Source organism: Paramormyrops kingsleyae, chromosome 21, assembly GCF_048594095.1.
Source record: "Paramormyrops kingsleyae isolate MSU_618 chromosome 21, PKINGS_0.4, whole genome shotgun sequence".
Classification (NCBI taxonomy): domain Eukaryota; kingdom Metazoa; phylum Chordata; class Actinopteri; order Osteoglossiformes; family Mormyridae; genus Paramormyrops; species Paramormyrops kingsleyae.
Genome location: NC_132817.1, coordinates 6,535,134 through 6,554,782, shown reverse-complemented (window position 1 = coordinate 6,554,782; position 19,649 = coordinate 6,535,134). Strand labels below are relative to the sequence as shown.

Sequence of the window (19,649 nt, the reverse complement as noted above, 5' to 3'; positions counted from 1 at the left end):
TGTTTGACTCAGCATTAGAATGGCTAACATGCACAATCTAAGCAGGTTTGAATGTGGTGCGATAAACTCTGCGTTATGCATGCTGCATCGCAGAGAGAACCACCACCCTCCATGGTGTCTAGAGTTTACAGAGAATGGTGTAATTAACGAGAAAATAATCCTGTCAGCAGAATATCTGTGAGCAAAAACTCCTTGTTAAGGTCAGAAGAGATATGGCCAAATTTATTAAAGAAAACAGGATAGTCTTGAGCAAAACAAGAGCCCAGTATAACAGTGGTTCTAGAAACAAATGGGGCATGATAGATGTTTTTAATGAAGTGGCCAAAGAGGGTATATTAGCATATTGTGATAGATTAGGTCAGTGTTTCCCAATGCGGTCTTTGTGGACCTGCAGCAGTCCACGTTTTTGTTCCCTCCCAGCTCCCGGGAGGGAACACAGATGCAGACTGTCTGGCAGGGAGCTGAGAAAGAGTAAAAACATGGACCGTCTGTGAGTCTCCGAGGACCGGATTGGGAAACACTGGATTAGGTAAACACAACAAGCCCCTCCCCAGTCGACTAACCAATCAGCATTTATCTGATGGTTGCTTTTTAAGCTTTTTATTTTTCCAGATGCGTTGATGATTTTGGTTTGGGGGGAAAAAAAGACATGAAATGTACAGTTAATCGATTCTGGGAAACTATATTCATGGTAAGAGAACCAATGAACCAGATAAAGGGTCCTAATGAGCAGGGAGGGGGGCATGTTGGGAAGAGAAACCACCTGCCACTCTGATGGGCCCCGTGAGCCGGGAGCAGATAGGCGGAATGTTCCAGAACACAGCTGTACCGCCACACCAGAGAACCTGAGCAGCCTGGACGCAACATTATTCCATGTGCGGTCGGCTTGCTTCCCTGTTAAGTAACACTGCGTCGCTAAAAGGATTTTTCCCTTTTTCAAAATAAAGAGGATTATGGCCATTCGGTACTGAAACTGCCGTACCACAGAAAGCCCACAGACACGGCCTTAAAGATGATGAATCTCACACAGTAAAATGAAAAAGATTCTGTCAAAAATAAATACATTAATAAATTCTGTAATTATTTGGATTATCAGCTCCCATATTTATAAAATAGAGTGATGGGTTTAAGAGTCACTATTTTACATTTAAAATGCAGATTGCTTTATAAATTCCGCGCCAACATTTGGTTGCTTTGCTGAAAATTGTATCCAAGGCATCTGAAATGCACACTGTGGGATGTTTTAATGATGAAAATCAGCTTCACCTCACCTGCTGTGCACTAATTTAATGTATAGATACGACCATTCAAAGGCAAAGGGCACATATTTACATGCTTATACACTAAGCCTGCTGGGCAAAATGTCTATGAAAATATGCCTCTGAAGCTGAATTTAAACCCTGAATAGTAGAACAGGAGGACTGTACTTTTGCTTATACCTACGCTGTCAGTCGGGCTCACAGGACACCCTCCTCAGGAACTCGCCACGTGCTCAGATCGACAAATGACAGAATGCTGCCAGTCTAGTTTAATTTGGGAGGATGGGGGCGCCGCTGTCCTGAAAGACCCCCCCACCCCCACCCGGCTACACAAATGCATCACTGCCTACTTCTTTTCCTCCTCCACAGCAGATCTGCCTTCTCGGATAGCAGGTGACTTACACGCATACGTAGGCAGTTTGTCTGTATGATAAAAAGAACAAAAAAACAACTGGGGACAAAAACCGGCCTCGTTTGTGAGTGAATCTATTCCCGTCCCACATTTAATTGGCTCGGGATGTCTGCCATTACATGCCTTAAGGATGGGGGGGGCTCTGTCTGGGGGGCTTCAAATGAAGTTCACATGGCTTCCACGGCGCCCCTGAGTGATTACATTACCTGCGAAGGCACGGCCTGCGCCGTAAATCAGACGCGAGCGGCCTGTCGTGGGCCTCCGAGTCCCCCTCGCCCGGCAGCCTTGTTAGCGGCCTTCAGGCACCGCGGTAAGAGGCCTGCCACTTCCTGCCCATGTTTGGTTAAGCCCCTGCTGGGATTCGAACCTAAAACCTTCTGTGTATAGGCCCAGTCTCTTAGTCCCCACAATACATGAAACCAAAAAGGAAACCAGACTTTTTATTCTGTACTAAATTTGCAGTAATCACATAGTGAAATGTATTTCTTAGTCTATGTCCATGTCTTTATTTACATTCTCACTGGCACTATGACCGACAAGAGTGACATTTCACCTCCATGCATCATATATCTGAAGCTGACAGTAAAAGATACTTCGACTTATGGGGAAAATCTCCCCCTGGTAAAGACCCCTTGATTAAAAGATTCGGATGGACCATGACTCAAAATGTCTGGCTTACAGAAACAGCTACGGTCTACATTGGGGTGGCCAATTTCATCCATAAAGGACCGACTACAGCGGAAACCCACACACACAACAGCCCTTTCTGGAGCAGATTGGCCACCCCGGATCTAAATAATCCCAAGTAGGGCCACATCTTAGCCTGTTTATGCTGTTTGCCTGCTGCTGACTGTATACAGATCCGCAGTGACCTTGGTGAAAGAAGAACAGCTTTCATTCACGGTTTCATTAACCCCCATTCCACCATCCACCACATCCCAAACTTGCCCCATAATGCAATCTGCCTAGACATGAATTCCACATCAGTCAGCAGCTGTCCTCAGCCTGCCCTGGCCTGCAATCCCATGAAAGGGAGAAGTCTGGCAGATCGTGGTCATTATATAACATCACTAATCAAGTTGTGGCATAGTTACTCTCCGGATCTGGACACAGAAACAGTGAGAATGGCTTTACTTAGATATGTCTGCCATCCCAGACTGACACATTAAGATGAATAGCAGCAAGGAGTAACATTAGTGTAGCAGTGTACTGACATACATTCATGAGCATAAATTACTGGGGGGTCGCACACACACACACACACACACCGCACCAAATCCGGCTAATACAACCCCTCCCAATAATCATGTCTCCCCCCTAAAAGAGTGGAGACCTCCCCCGCCCCCCCACGTTCAAACCAGAGTTACGCCCTTGCCTACATTCTATCTCTGTAAAAAGGCCTCTTGCATAACAGGCACCTAGCAGATATACGCGTATATATCTACCGTTTGCAGCAAGTTTGTAGCTATATTGAAATTCCTTACGTAAAAGGGGACTAAATCTTTAACGTTTGCGTCTGAATAGCGGGACATAATATGCATGTTCATAAGTAGACGATGAGTAGAAAACAGAGCTGGGCCTTTGATTATCAGTAAAGAAACTGAACAACGATATAGATTCAACAAGCAAGCCAGGCGCATACTTGAACGCTAGCCTTGGTGCTGAATATGAACATACTACTTTTACATAATGTTGACGTTATAAGTAGGTTTACATATTTAATGATAATCAACCCTTTCTTTTGCAAAACTGCCCTTATATTGGACATCCATATGAGCAGATAAACCGATCTCGTCCCCAGGGTGACTTATTACAGCCAGCACAGTTTATGGAAATTGTAATTATACTGCTTGGGAATTAATACGAAAACAAATTGACCAGCGCACTTGTGTTTGTACACTTTCAAGGTTAACAGGCGCCAGCTCCGCATGAAACGTATAATAAAAAGCCCCTCGGGGGAGAAGAGCGATGCGGAAAATAATCGACGCCTCAGACGCAGTGATATATACAGCTGAAATGCGCCGTTAATCGCGGCGCGGCGCGGCGCGGTAGCGAAGGAACAGGCGCACCGGGGAGACTGCGGCAGCCGGGTGTTTCTCACACCGGATCGCTATTAGGATGCAGCGACCGTCCTCTGCTGACGACTGCATCAGCAGTACCGCCGATCTGCTCAAAAGCCTCCGCAAACACACTGTATGGAAATCTTATAACACGGGAAAAACTGCAGAACCCGGCCTGTTAGTACTAGACTGTATTGCAGAAAACGGGTGCCGGTTCGTTGTGCTTATATAAGCATTACGAATATATTACTGCGAGTAACGTTCATGTGCCCTTCATGCACAGGTTGCTCTGGCGACTTGCTGTTAAATAAAGTAAAAGTAGCTGTTGCAAAGTACTGCAATTCAACTGACTTTCAGGAATCACCAAACGTTAACGGAGTATATAGTGCTGCTAAGAGACGCATTTTCCAAACTGGAGAACTCGGCAATCTAACAGGATTGCTCTGTTGTAGATGGTTGTTTTCAATGTTGTTCCTTTTCTTTGAAAAAAAAAAATTGAATCAGGGACATGTAGGAATCAACTCTGGATCGAAGTGAAAGAAGCAGTCATACACATTGGCGTAGAACCTTTTGTTTTATGGTTTTATCTTTCTGTTGCCCTTTTACCGTTTTTATCATCTAATAGTGGACGCGACAGGAAAAAAAACAGTTCAGACAGCAAACAGATACTTTCGACCCGTTTTCAGAGCAAGATGATTAAGTTAATGAATCTAATATTCGTACTCTATTGTATGCGCCAATTCCAGATTCGTCATCCCATAAACTCTGCAGATGCTTTAATAAGCATAACATTTCCTTGCAATTTGTGCATGGCAATATCCTGTTTAGATTAGTTTTATATCTGAAACTGGCTGTCTGACTTCGTATGACATCTAAAACGATACGTATCCTTCTGATTCCCAGCCTAAGTATGGATTGGTACTGTACTTGTTTTTGTATGCTGGAGTTAATAACACAGTTCGCCTGTTGATGTCACTCTTTCTACTCTCCTAAGGTTCTCTCATCCCCTACTTCCAGTCTCCCTCACACACACACACACACACACACAAACTCCAATACATGCTCGCACCCAGACACACAAACATACACACGCACGCACACACATCACTTTAAACCCGGATGGATGACTTCACTGTTCCGCCTGGGTTTCCTTTATGATCCCGGGATCTCCCATTTTTCTCATCAGACCTCTCTGAACACGCACACGAACACAACACCCATAAACACGGCTCTCCGCGACGTTGTCAAATTGGGTCGTGCGCTCCGGCTGTGCGAAAGAGGTGCTACATTTGCGCTTGAGATCACTTCAAGAGGATCGTCTGAGAAGTGCAATTATTCGCGGAAGTCCATCTACCATTGACCGTCGGCACCGCTTTCATCCGTTTTTTTACCTTTTCGGAAGAGGCTCATTGTCAGTGCCATAATGTCCGAGGTCCTGCCATACAACGAGGGGAAAATGAGCGGATACGGAGCAGATAGCGAAGTCAGTCAAATGTCTTTCAGCTGCGGACTGCAAGACACCAACTCTTTTTTCGGGGCATCGCAGGGAAAAAGACCCCCCAAACTGGGACAGATTGGCAGAGCTAAACGAGGTAAGCAATAGGGTATCAAACTCTCGTAGTTGCAAAAGACCTCTAGACAAAGGTTGCGCACGTGTTAATAGGTGACAACAACGATGATCCCGCCAAATACATGCTGCAAGGTGCGTAAATATGAAAACAATAACGAATAGTGCGTGTGACATATAGACCTTATGTCTCTTGAATACTGAGTGTCAACACATACTGCAATGCAAGATATGAACCTCCTATTTTTGGACTTGTAGCAGATCCAGTCAAGATAAAATAGACAGATATATAAAGAATAAAAAATGAAATTGTGCATAACTGAATAACAGGTCGCATTAAGCGCGTTTAGATGATTTACGCGTTCTTCGTATATGACATTGTTTGGGTTAAGGCTTCGGAAATCCACTTTTAATATTTTAGACATATTGGAAGATATGTATATCTTAGTATATCGTCGGAACATTGTTCACTAAACTGAACTTACATTTCGACTATTAAACTAAAGCACCAAACAGTTAACTGCTAATTAGATACGCATAAAAATATAATTTTCTCAGAAATAATCCACACGCTTTCGCATATCCGAATTATCACTTGCTTAATTTGAAAAGATTCCAGATGTTAAAACACGATCTTGTGAAATGGGCTGTTTCGATTGTCTTCGGCAACATGCGCCAGAGACGTGTGCATCATTTCACTTCAAGCGAATGAATTTAGAACAGCTGTTTGTCGTAGAAAAAAAACGGTGAGAAAAACAGCAGACATGCGGAAGATATGCTGTTATTTGTGTTAAGTTGGAAATTATTGCATGCCAGAAAATAAAACCATATTTCCCCCTTTCTCCCTCTATAGTGGTTATTGAAGACGACCGAATAGACGAGGTTCTGAAGGGAATGACAGACAAATCATCACCCGGCGTTTAAACGGGAACGATGCCTTGCAGACTTTTTATTTTAATCACCGATTTGAAGCACCTGTCGGACGTGCATGTGTTCAAGGATTGTATAGGAGAAACGAAGGCACGAAGCGATGACGATGACGGGGAAATGAAGGAGAAAGGGAAAGATGACAACGGAAGACCGAGATTTATTTTGGGGTTGCTGGCAATTCTCCAAACGAAACCCGATTTAAACCACTGCTGAGCAGCACGATACCGTGACGGCATCACCGCAGCTCCGTTTCTCCACCTTAGCCGATTTCTACGATGGATGATGAACTTGCCATTATTTCATGACCACCGTCTGCCAAAACGCGCTGTAAGCAACAAAAAAGGAAGAAAACAAGAAAACAACAACAGCAGCAACATCTGGAAGCGAAATGTCGCCCGAAGCTCTATTTCTATATTTGTACAGAACTTCAGTTTGAAGACCATCTTCTCCCGATATAAAGCTTTATGTTGAAAACACAGTCGGCAAAACAGCATTCAAACGAGCTGTTTCATTCAGTACTATCCACACGTAGAATGCATTCCGATTGCTTGCTAGAGAGGTCTTTAAAATAGCCTAGACCAACCGGACAATGAAGACCCAAACGACGAGACCTGGTGTATGTATTAATGGGGTAATCAACACAAGGGTATTTCATTGTATTAGCCCACCCCTTTCTTTTCAATTTTGCCCGTCACAAACATGCTGAGAAATATATATACGTAGAAAAAGATTGTACTATTTAGTCCCCCCAGACACTATGATGATGCAGGTCGGCTCTTAATTTATTGACACCTGCGCTTATCAGTTTCACACCTCGCGTTCAAAAATATCGAAAGATTTCTGGACGCCAGCAGGGATGGTTAAACACAAATACATGAAAACATTAAAAAAAAAAAAGACTGACGGGAATAATTTGAATTACTATTATTATTTATTTCGATTTTGCGATTATGTTTTTGTCTTACATAAATAAAAGTCGACTTTTTTTTCCTCCATCCTTTTTGTTGCATGAACTTTCTCTCAGGTGCCAACACAGGCACCAGCACCATTCTTACCCTGGCACGATTCTTTTTAACAAAATTCATATTTGTATTTTTATATCTAACTATTTGTTATTTAAACTGATACGCTCGTCTAACGTCTTACAATTCATCAACAAAAAAGTTTGTACTTTGGAGAGGATATTCTGAGACTACCGAAGAATCTATGAGGTTTTGTCTGTCTCAATCAATATCCAGTGTGGGACGCTGTTTTTTAAAGAAAAAAGACTTACTGAATGTGTTTCGGGTTTTGCACACATCAATGTTTAACTATTATTGATAAATCGTATAACTGTGACTTGAGCTTCGTTGACGGATTCGTTAGAATTGGCGATTTTAGAGTCTGTTGCGCTGTTTACGAGTATACTCAAATAACGCGCTGTTATTTGACAGATTTTTGGACATTACCGTTACGTTTTTTAATTTAAAATCTTTTGTAACATTCTTTTACAGAAATTGAATATGGTTTGTTGTGCATGAAACCTTAATATTTTCAATAATGAAACGTCATTTTATGAAGCAAAAAAGCGACGAAAACGTCATGACATTCTAAGAATGATTCATTGTATATGATGATGCCATTTTCACTGTATTTGGTGAACTAATAAATGGTGAAATAACAGTTTGTGGGGCGTACTCTTGTATTTATTTATAAACGGCAGTAATAAAAATAAAATCCCAGCAGAACCAACATATAGACTGCATGGGTCACGCAAAGGCGGCTACTGCGGTTTTCCTGTCACCGTGGTGCCGTGCAAACAAACAAACCAGAAAAAAACAATGAGAAACAGCACTAATCATAACGGTGGCCACAAAAGACCTCCCCATAACTCATTATTATCATCTACTCAAGCCATTCATATGTTCCTGCTGTGTTACGTCCGCTATATTTGTCGATTAAACCCAAAATAAATGCTTCTGAGAGGCTGAGCGCCGAGCCAGCATTTGCAGCTGGGCTTCGCCATCAAACAAAGCCGTTTTTATTAAGAGGCCCATCTGTTCAAGCTTTGCTCCGGCGTCTTCCGCAGAAACAAACACTCAGATGTTTTTTTTTGCGCGGAAATGTCGGTGACCGAAGGCGAGGGCTCATTTCTAGTGGGCGAACATGGTTCGGATAACGATTCCTGCAAACTGGTAGACAAACCCAAGCGAGTTGCCATTTGCAATGTTGATATTCCCATAACTTCGTTATAAAGGCTCGATGCAGCATAACGAGGCAATGATTTCAGGTAGCCTATCCGTGCTTAATATACGTCTCATTTCAGAAACGCAGTTTTACTCTGGATCCCAGCACCTGAGCAAAGACCCTTGGGAGAGTATGAGGTGCATTCACAGCTCGAGTTAAACACTTTCATCGCTACTTCGACACACAGTGTAAAGCGCTGAGTTTTAGCGCACCGAGCTCGGCATTCTTCACAGGCTGTTTCCTGGCTGAAAAGACGGGATGACTCGCCTCATTTTGCTGTGAGATTCCAGTTTGCTCTCTGGTGCAGACGCGAACCATGCAGAAATGCGAGCACATAGGAAAGATGATTTGCTGGGTGGCATGAAAGCAGATAAGCAGACTCGCTTAGACGACAAATTTGAAAATAACCGTGAAGCATTTTAATACTTGCCAGGAACTACTGGCTTTGTTAGGTTTGAAGAAGTACAGCTTCCCTGAAATATATGTAGACAGACAGACAGATAAATAGATAGATAATTTAATATGATCTCAGAAAGTTATGACGAAACACTGGAATCAGATGGCAGTGAATGTGCTCATCATGTATTCATTGGGTTGAGAAGTTGCAGTAAGTGCAGTTGTGTGTCAAAACTCCCCTGAAATGTCACCCACCCTTTTATTACGACGCTACGAGCATCATATACTTACTTGGGGTTTAATTTAGCCAACTGTCCTTGGAAAGAAGAAAAGGTGTGTGCTGTGCTTTTGAGTGCCAGCGGCAGGGCATGACGCAGGAAGACAGACAAGGTCCACAACAGAGACCATGAGCAGGCGCTTCACAGTGAGACATGCTCAAAAAACAAATAAAAAAGGAAGAAAATAAAGCCACATATTACATAAACAGCACAAAAAGCGACCAGAGAGAGGGAGAGATAATACCAGAAATGGGCAAATTCTTGCTTAGGGTTAACTTTAACCCTCTAAAGACTAAGCTGATATCAGACCTCCTACACTCAATGCCCTGAAGTTTAATTACGGGGGGTAAGTGAGGGAAGTTTGGTTCCAAGCTGTGAACCTGCCCTTGGTATTGGAAGGGGGGGGGGGGGGTTGGGTGAGTCTGACTGCCGGCTGATTGGCTGCAGAGGGCCGTGTATAAAGCTGACTCAGTCCAAGGTCGTGACATTCCAGCCCGTGGAGAACCTAAAGGTCATGACCTCGGGTGCTCTGTCCCATCGCACCCATGGCCTCAGGAGGTTGCCGCCACCCCCCCTCCCCATGACGTCAGGCCTCCATCCCATCCCGGGCAGCGTGGCAGGCCGCCAGGACTGAGACAGCTGCTGCTGCTCCCTGATCTGCCAGTGCCCGGGGTTGCATAACATCCGACGGTCATCCATGCCCCCACCTCCCATCCTGCACAGGCCGAACAAACGCCAGTCTCTTCCCCGTCGGCATGTCGATAAACCCGGCGTGAGCCGCGGTCGTCTGTCGTCCCCCGGGGGGCTCCTGATGACAGAGAATCTGCCCATAGGCTGGGAGGGGGGAGGACGGGACGGGCGGGCGTTAATCCAGGGACGTCAAGTGGAGGGGCACTTAAAACCACACGCCTTTGATGCCACGGCCTAAAGAGGTATCACGTGAAGGCGCCGGGGTTCAAAGGTCAAGTGTTTTCAGCCAATGAGGACGCAGACACTCCCAGACGCTGACGACCTGCTGACAGAGCCAGCGGCTGCATTTCCCCAAGACAAAGCGGAAAATCGAGCCGCCCGTCACATCCACAGCAAAGGAACGGTGCTTAAAACAGCTCCACCGGCAAAGGGTTCGACAAATTTATATATAGTACTTTCTTTAATCATTTGGAAAGTGGACGTCTTTAAGTTAAAGCGCAGACAGAAGTGAGAATAAGTAGTCAGTGCTGTTCTTTTATTTTGCATTGACAAGGGGGGGGGGGGTGAGGCTGAACTTTATGAAACCTCACTGGCTAATCTGAGCTGCGCTTTGCGGCCGATCTGAAGAAGCCACAGGCCTCTAAGGAGAAAGTGACAGCCAATCTGAAAGCAGCCACAACTTCAGGCGTTTTTATATCCTGTCAGGTATGTGGCTCTGCTTCCTGCAAACTCACTCATGTGTCGGGCTCCCTCTGCCATCTGATGCTTCATGTTTAATCAAGAAGTTGGGACAAACACTTCCCTTAAAGATTCAAGAGCAACTGCACTTCCCGGCAAACAAACACACGGTCTATTAATTACAGCTCCTTAACAGCGATGCCAGCTGCTGACACACAATGGGACGTACAGGCTTTTAGGTGCAAAGTGCGAATACCAAAGTGCAGCGGTATTCCAAACAGGGACCCCTAATGCTTACATTCACACTATTCTGGTGTCAGTCAGTGTATCGCTGAGAAATCAGACGGGTAAAATGAAATAAGGAATCTGAACCCCAGACCGCGGGAATCTCCCTGCCCCGTGGAACACAATCTGTGGGCGAAGCGGGCGCGCCTGGGGCTAGCCTCCAATGGCGGGGGGGCGGCTGCGTCCTCACCTCGGGACGCAGGTGTCCTCTAAACGCCTTATGCGAGTCACATACTGCAGCGTAAGCGCCCTGGCAGAATCATGGCAGGAGTTGGCATTGGCAGTCAGCAAAAACGGCGGCGATGCGGAGAGTGGGCCGGCCTGTCCGTGAGAAAGTAGGCGGGAAGGCAGGTGGGCGGGCGAGCAGGAGAGAGAGCGGGCAATGGAGCAGACAGGCGGGTGAGTGAGAGAGAGGGCAGGTGGGCGGGAGAAAGGGCAGGTGGGCAAGAGAGCGGCGGGTGGGCAGGAGAGGGCGAGAAGGCAGGATGATGGGGAAGCAGGAGAGCAAGAATGTTGAGTGAGCGAGCAGAGAGACACGGAAACATGCAGAGTAGGGGAGGTGGGTCAGGAAGTGTGCTGGGTCGCCGCCCCGCTGAGTCGCTCCTTCGGGTGGCTGCACACGAATCCCAGCACTTCCTGGATCCCTTGATCAAAGCCCGGACTTCCAGGTTATTCACGAATCCCAGCACTTCCCATTTCAATACCACTAGCCTTTGTTCCTTTCAGAGAAAAAAAAAAACATTAAAAACACTTCTTTGGAATGTTTACCACAGTTTACTGATCAATACTCCACTTTTCTTTCCCTGGGCCAAATAATTTTTGGCAAATAATTTTCGGACTGCGAGGAGGAGCGAGTCACAGAAATCACACACCTTTTATTCGGCCGTAAAAATAGACTGTAATTACATTTCAGCAGATTATTAAAAATAAATGATTTCGGTCTTATTAATGACCCCACGGAATCTATATTTAAACAGCAGTGAGGCCTGCGACTTCCTGCAGTGTTTCCTTGAGAAACGCAGACATCTCTTCGCAGTGGGCCGGTCCCAAGGGGGCCTCTTCGCATTTTCCTGATATCCAGCATTTTATCTCTCAGTGTCAGATTTTTGACTTTGATTCCCGTGAGGCAGCGAAAGAAACAAAAAAAGGCAGATAGATTTGCAGAATCTAAAAAAGGACTGAAATAAAAACAAAAAAGACCATCCGGCCGCCATTTAAACGTATAAATCTGCATATAAAATCTTAAAAATGTCTACCAGGTACAAACATATCTGAAGACTTGAGTGGTAAATTAATTCTGATCATTTAGCAGTCACGTGTGCTGGTTAAAATGCTGGCAGACTCCCTGTGAGGCTTTGGCATAGCGTTTGGGGGTGGGGGGGGGGAGGTTGGGGGCTGCCTTAAAGACAGATTCTGCTCAGGTAGTCCTCTGAATCGGGCTCCTCCCGGGGCACCACGGCCTGGGGGTCCTCACTCTCCAGGAGCCTCTTCTCCAGGGCCTGGTCCTCCGGGCTCAGTGCCTCGCCCTTGGTCATGACGTAGAAGAAGTACTGGAAGCCGTCGCCGTAGCTATGTTGCACCACGGACCAGCCGTACTCGCGCCGGGCCAGGATCCGCCTCCGGAAGTGTGGCTGGGCGAAGGTGATGGAGATAAAACGTCCGGCAGGTCTCAGCAGCCGGCTTGCCTACGAGGGAGGCAATGGGGCAAACGTCAGGCGGCCCATCGAATCGGAGAGCGATGCAAGGGGTCTGAATGCATGAGTCACATGACAGCCTCAGGCTCAGCTCGCCACGGCAATGGGGCGGCCATGAATAATTCAGAGGGGGGAGGAGAAGGGGGCGGGGCCTTGCACTATCGCTGAAACCGGCAGCCATGGGGCAGCATGCTTCCAGCTCCGCACATAATTAAGCGATGAAGCCACAAATCGCCAAACCGGGTGAGCCAGTGGGTAAAGACACGGACTTGGTGCCGAAACAGCGTAAAGCGGACTGTTAGTGTCCAGCTGTGTAAATACAGGTTGGGTCCCGTCGGAGAAACGCTTCAGTTTACGCAGCACTGTGAAAGTAAGGCTGAGGCACCCAGCTCCGGATCACAGGGACGCGGAGAGGAGGAGGACCAGAAGGAGACCGTGTGAAGAGCCTGGCTCACTCCCGCTGGGAATGTTTGTCCACAGGCCGACTCCTCTGACCTGATTACTGGCTGCAGAGGGACGGGGGGTGGTGGGGGGGCTCGAGCGGCGCGTTCCAACTGGGAACAGGCAGACTCTCCATGTAGCCACAGGGACACAGAGTCTCCGATCATGGGACACGAGTGCAATCCCAAGAATGTTACCATTTACCGATCGAGGGCCGGGGAGGGGGGGGGACGGGGGGTACCTGGTGCCTGTACATTCAGTCCCAAAGTCAGACATCCATCAGGCGAGAAACGCTCCGGGTTCTAACCAACGTGACAAAGGAGGCAGCTCTGGGTGTCAGACGAATCCCACAACTGCTCACAGCCCTTGGCTCACAGCCCTTGTTGGCTTGGAATGGTGTCTGTCTGTGGGGGGGAAGGGGAACCCGAATCGCAGGGCTGGGAAGCTCCAGAGCAGCACAAGGGGGGAGGCGAGGCAGCGAGGCAGCGAGGCGGCGGCCACTGCCCCACACGCGGAGGGCGGAACGCAGCCGCCTCCTTTAGGCTCCTGACTCAGCACTTCCTTTGATCCTGATTTTTTTTTAAATATCTCCTCCATTTGCATTCCTGGGGTGATAATTGAGAGCAACGCAAGGTAATTGCTCTTCTTGACTAATTACATCGTCTCGGGTTAATTGCCTCGCGGCAAACAGCTGTGGCTGGTTAAGGCCGGCGGTTCGCGCACGTAAACAGAGGGATGGGAACGGGACCGAGCAACCGGACCGGGCAAAACCGCTCCGTTTCAACTTTCCTATATGACCGTGATGTGGGCGGTCCCAAGCAGACCCCCCCTCCCATCCAGCTCCCAGGCAAATCTCATGCTCAGCCAGCACCGCCCCCCAGGGGAAGCCATTGGGCTGGCACGGGGGGGGGCGGGGTCAGGTGCATGCAGAGATTCCATTAGTCAACTGAAACATGCAACGGGGGGGGAACATGACAAATGCTGGCCAGGGTGAGAAAATCCTCAAATCCAGCATGAAGGATGAGGTCAACCTCCAGCTCATCAGACACTCTTCATTACCCCGCCCTAAAGCAAAGCTAGCCTTTCACCTGACCCCCAAAGCCGGCCTCAGCCTTACAGAATACATCTGCATATCCATCACGAAAGTAGACTTGGTTCATGTGTTCACAGTTCACCCAGTGAGGGACTGACTTCATCCCACTTCTGCCACCAGATTAATAATATTTCTTCAGTCTTACAGAAGCTGGGACTGTAACATCTGCGGCTGTAGAAACTGACCGTTATTGGACATCAGCTCCTTGTCAAGTTTTGCAATAGCAGAAGATACCAAAGGGTATAGGGGGTGGAAGCAGAAAAAAACAAAATCTGGGAGACCTATCTGAATGCTTTACTTTTTTTTTTTTAAGTTTAGCAAGAAATCTACCAAGCATCACATATCACAATGCATTAAACTCATGGTTGCCATGGTGATATAACTTTCCGAAATGTTTTTGTTTCTTATTTAGGTCAATCTCTGCACTGTTGGTTACCACTGCAAATAAATAAACTAAGACACAAACAGTCATATAGCCAACACTGTATGAGTGGGTAAGTCAAGGGCACTTGAGTGGACGTCAGCTCCTCACAGTAAATATCTGGCACGCTTCCAGGATAAACCGAATTAGCCAGATATGCCAACAGTATGCCTTTTACATCAGGCTATTCTAATTTAATTATAGTCAACCAGGAATCTCACTCCTGTGAGTCAGTCAGTCAAATCTCTTGGTGGTTCCTGTGGAGATCAATCAGACATATGTTTAACATGGGAGTTCCACCCACTACAGCTGCTGGAGATCACTGTAGGGTCTGCGGGGAACATGGCACCCATGAAGCACCTTCCCTGGCACGACATTGAGCGCCAACACAAATCCACGGGTAGGAAGGTTTGTTATTTTTTATTTGCTTTGAGAGTGAGGGGTTCAGGTGAAACTTCTCAAACCTCCGACGGAATCCGACGGCTCTGATCAGTCCGTGACACTGCACGCCGTGCCGGGAATCGCGGTACGGTGCCAGACCATGTGTGTACTACATATGACTCATTCTCCAGGTCTGCGACAGGAGCTACGTTTCCACGGCTAACATGAAATTTGACTCTCATCGTGACTATGGCACAGGCCAATTAATTGGCGGCTTTTGCCTCCTGATTCCCCTTAAATCTCTTCATTTGCCGCCCCAGCGAAGCCTGGAGATGTCTCCAGCAACAAACTCGCCTCTAGAAAGTGTCAGGACCTTCACCTGTGGAGCTGTGTAAACAGACCAAACCCTCCACGCTCAGCTATGAAGTCTATTCCAGAGTTACGCCACAGCTGCCCTATTTTTCAACCTGTCAAGATCTCCCTAGATAGCACCATCTCTCAAGAGCCATCACAAGCTTCTCCTGACACTTCACAGGCTTTCACTCCACCCCGCAGGTGCTTAATGACACATCACTGGGCCTTCAGGCCAGTTCACGTCCTTCATAATACTGATCCTTGGCTTCATAAGCCCTTCATAACAGTTCACAGGCCCCGCATGACAATTCACAGGCCCATCATAACACATTCCTCCTGATTCTTAGCATGAGAATTCACGTGGCATTATGTTAACAGAGGCAGGCAGGGCGTGAGCGTGAAACAAGCTCCAAATCTGCTGCAGTTCCACACACTTCACTCCCACTCCTTCTGGAGGCGTGAGGGTGAACTCTCAAAGGAGGAGATAAGATAAACACAGTACTGAGGAAAAGCGACACACGATGACGGGTACGAATGAGCTGCCGGCCTTAACGAGTCGTGCTAATGTCTACCAGTGTCCCACAGCAGCCTTTAGCAAACTGCTGGACAGCAGCCTGGGTCGTGGTGGGGAAGGATCGTCCAGAGATGGATGATCTGCAGGAACCAGCCCCCCCCCTCCCAGACAGCAGGTGCTTTCCCAATGAAATTCAGGAACCTAGTTCCTGGGTCACCTCGACCGGGAACTTTTCGATCAAACAGTCCAATCAAATTTGGGCGTTAAAAAAAAAAAAACAAAACAAATGAGTATTCAAAGAATTTCACAAAAACGTCAAAGTCACGCCACCCCCCACCAGGCCTAAAGACAAAGTATTTACTAGCGATTCTTGTTCACACTTCAGCTCCCAAACGCTGCTAATCAGCATCCCTCCCCCTTTTCCGGTCCAGAGAGGAGGGGGTCTGGTGGAGAGGGGGGGGATTTCACCGCACACCAGACGAGCCCCGAAACCTCCTCCCCCACCTGATGCTTTCACACGCCCTCTTCTGGACACCTCTGCCTATTGGATGCCCCCACCCCCAGCAGACTGTCATGTTGTCAGAAAAAGGTTCCTGTCCAATCAAAATGCTTCATTTCAATCAAGTCTTTGGCTTCAATGCACTTCACACCCAGACACCAACTGGATACAGGCCTATTCTCCAACATCTATTAATACAGTTACAATTATAATAAACCAATTATAACATCTGAATAGTTTCTTCTTCATAAGATTTCTGTGCAGGCACACAGCCACAGGCTAAATCTGGATAGCCTAAATCTACCAAAACCCCCCCCCCCCATCCGACTGGCAAAATTAAGAGGGGACTGCTCCCACCCCCTGGACCACCTATGAAACCTTTGGGCCTGTCTCTCCATGTAGCCTGGGTGACCTCCACCATAAACCCAACCGTCACCACGACCCAAACACACAGCACCACTCCCGGGCTGCTACATGCCCCCCCCCCCCCCCCATGGATAAGTGTCTCATACCCCCTCATTTACAGAGGAAGGCTGGGGAGGCTGGCAGGCCACATGTTAGCATCTGGGATCACATGAGCATTCCCGACCTTGGGTAAACCGGTGCAAACCACCATGTCTATGATGGGGGGGGGGGGGGGTAGAGCTCTGTTTTCCTGGCAATTCCCAGCTTCCTCCAGCACACAATGAAACGCACAAAGACAGAGTTATTTAAAGAGCTGTATTCCCGCTGTGCACAGACAGCCAGCTCGATTGGCGTTAAAGTTCTAGAAAAAATAAAACCCCAATAAGCCATCAGTCATGCTTCTCGTGCTGCTGCCATCGCCCTGATAAATATACACACACGAGCATCACTGCCCAGTGGGATGTGCCGCCTCGCTCCGCCAGGGATGGGGTTCGAATCCTTCCCGTCTCCTGGTGAGGAGCTTGCGTCTCCGCGCCGTGTTTGTGCCGCATTCCTCTGAGTTCCTCGCCGCAGTCCAAAGACATGCAGTTATGCAAACTGCCGTCTCTGATTCTCCGGGTGTGTGTGTGTGTGTGTGTGTGTGTGTGTGTGTGTGTGTGTGTGTGCGCGTGCACGTGTCCAGGGTGACCCCGGCACCACTCCCTGTCCTTTCTGGGACGGGCTTCAGGCTTTCTGTGACCCTGCGCTGAATACGGTTCTCTTGAAGACGGATCACTGATCCGTCCGTGTCGATTATTCAAAACGCGAAGAAAATTAGGCTAAAAAAAAAAAAAAAAGCTAAGCTCATCAGCAGAAAGGGCCCCCGCTTTGGGAACACACCCCCCCAGCAGAGCGACCAGTGAAATGCAGTGTGCGGCGAGCTCTCCTGCCATGGGGGGGGGGGGAACGTTATGCGTCCCGGGATAATTAAAAAGGCCCCCGGTTGTTATTTTTCGTAATTAAGAATTGGAGTGTACAATCCGGTCCCTAATGCGAATCAAAGCAGATTGGCTGATTCATTCGCTCGCTGCCGTTTGCCAAGAACCCGGGCATCTCTGAGAAGGGGTAGGGTCTGCTTCTGCGGGTCCTCAGGAGCGGAGTTTGCTGCGTCGCTCCGACTAAAAAGCCGCACGGTCTCATCCCGCCCGCACGACGCCATCTGCCGAACTTCGGGAAAACGGGCAGCTCGGCCAATCAGACGCAGCTTGCCGGTGCTGGACGGGGGGGTTACGTAAAGAGGAGTACAGGCCCCTCTGCGGCGCCCCTCCTCGGAATCGGGAGCCGGAGCTGGGCCTCCTTTTCCCCAGCTTCTCCCATCTGTGATACGGCCACAATGACAGGCGGCATTCGAATTGCAGTCTAATTTCTGCCTTTTCCTAATAAGGTGCTGATTTAATTAGCAGCGGAATTGTTTCGAGTCTCCCCGGTGCCCCCAGAACCGGGAGTGGAATTAAAAACCTCCGGTTCTAACGGGGGAGAAAAAAAATACACAGCAGAAAACCGACAGCACTGAGCGACGCATTTGGCCTTTCTCGCTAGGCGAACATGCAGGAGGTGCCGCGGGAGGGGGACAGGAAGCGGGCGCACGAGCGGGGGCCACGGGGCCAGCCCTGCCCAGATCCTCCACTTAATTACACCCAGCTGCATCTCTTCAACTCCATTAGAGCAGTGTTTCCCAACCCAGTTCATGGGAAACCCCAGACAGTCCATATTTTGCTCCCTTCTAGCTCCCAGCCAATCAGGAACACCCAATACCTGGTACAGGTGTAATGGGAGCTGAGAGGAAGCAAAAACATGGATTGTCTGTGGGTCCCTGAGGACTGGGTTGGGAAACACTGACCTAGAGGCTTGAGGTCAACTGGGCTGAAGAGGGAGAGGAGCGAGCCCCCATTGCCAGGCTTTCTGGGAATCACTGCAAGCGAGCGGCTCATTTTTAAAGGGTCATGTGACAGACTGGAGAGCCAATGAAAGCGCTTCCTGAGTTCTGGCAGCCAGGGAAGCTCCGAGAGCAGGTGACTCAAGTGTCACAGAGTGTCGAGGCCTGGCCTGCATATAACTTCCTGTGTCTGGTCTTACAGAATGATAGCTAGAAGCACAGCGGCTGTAAACACGGGAGAGAAAGACAGCATCCTGGGATCCTACTGGAAGTTACTTGCTACGTTATTCATGTGTTTGGGAAACCCTCCATTTTTTTGGCAAAGGCACGGCCACTCGCTCACCATGTCAAACCCGCAACCTTTACCTCTCCAGAAATACGCACCAAGCATCCACCTGGCCCGGATGTGACCGTGGGAGAGACTATCCCACACAACTCCGGGCACAAGGCAGAGGTAGCACCCAGGATGGGATAACCTCCATCATGGGGCACAGACAGGCGCATAATCACACACCACCGGCAATTTAGAGACACTAATTAACCTAAATGCATGTCTTTGAACAGTGGGAAGAAACCAGTAAGCGAAAATGCATACTCCTCAGAGGTGGGATTCGAACTCCTGTACGTATGAGCCACCATGACACCACAAATATGGAATTCAAAACATACCACATTTAAAACTGAAAAAATATGTATTCAAGGCCCCGGTTGACTTCAGGACCGCTAATGTACTAAATTCACCTAAATTTATACACGATAGGAAACCCTGAAAGGTATTTCCCCTTATTCCCACACAAGGGGATCATATTTTTCCCCCCAAAAAATGCTTCTCAGAATCTTGTGGTAGAGAATGACTCATCCCCCCCCCCCTCTACAAGCCTTGCACTGTCACCTAGTTTCCATGGAAACCTGTTGCTATGGAAACTTCTCCCGGGCTCAGCAGCCGGCGCAGAAGCGATGTGCTTACCGAAACGAAAATAAAAATAAAGGGGCGACGGCAGCGGCGTGGCGGCGCGATTAACGCGGCGAGCGGGAGCCCGAATGGCCACGGATCGGCTCTGACCGCTCCTGAGGGTTTCCTTTTTTCGTGATTACACAGATAATTGCAGACTCCACGTTTCCACCTGCGCGTATTACTGTCATTAATCCAG

The 19,649-nt window shown here is 48.0% G+C and overlaps 2 protein-coding genes across 6 annotated transcripts in view; one reads left to right on the top strand and one right to left on the bottom strand.

Moving 5' to 3' along the window:
• Positions 1-4,764: 4,764 nt before the first annotated feature.
• camk2n2a (calcium/calmodulin-dependent protein kinase II inhibitor 2a) lies at positions 4,765-7,893 on the top strand. The gene is made up of 2 exons (XM_023818522.2): positions 4,765-5,323; positions 6,152-7,893. Exons 1-2 carry the CDS (start codon positions 5,155-5,157, stop codon positions 6,220-6,222), a joined length of 240 nt encoding a protein of 79 aa, XP_023674290.1. The 5' UTR covers positions 4,765-5,154; the 3' UTR covers positions 6,223-7,893.
• A 3,743-nt stretch (positions 7,894-11,636) lies between these two features.
• ece2a (endothelin converting enzyme 2a) overlaps positions 11,637-19,649 on the bottom strand; it is a 45,515-nt gene continuing 37,502 nt past the window's right edge. For all 5 annotated transcript variants that reach the window (XM_072704216.1, XM_023818520.2, XM_072704219.1 and 2 more), the window contains one exon: positions 11,637-12,466. In XM_072704216.1, the coding sequence (XP_072560317.1) occupies positions 12,182-12,466 (285 nt within the window). In that variant the 3' untranslated portion in view covers positions 11,637-12,181. The remainder of the gene's footprint in view (positions 12,467-19,649) is intronic.

Bases quoted from the DNA above. Each gene is read 5' to 3' on its own strand.
- camk2n2a (XM_023818522.2), top strand. From the start codon at position 5,155: ATGTCCGAGGTCCTGCCATACAACGAGGGGAAAATGAGCGGATACGGA. The intron at 5,324-6,151 runs GTAAGCAATAGG...CTCCCTCTATAG, and splicing joins GATTGGCAGAGCTAAACGAG to TGGTTATTGAAGACGACCGA.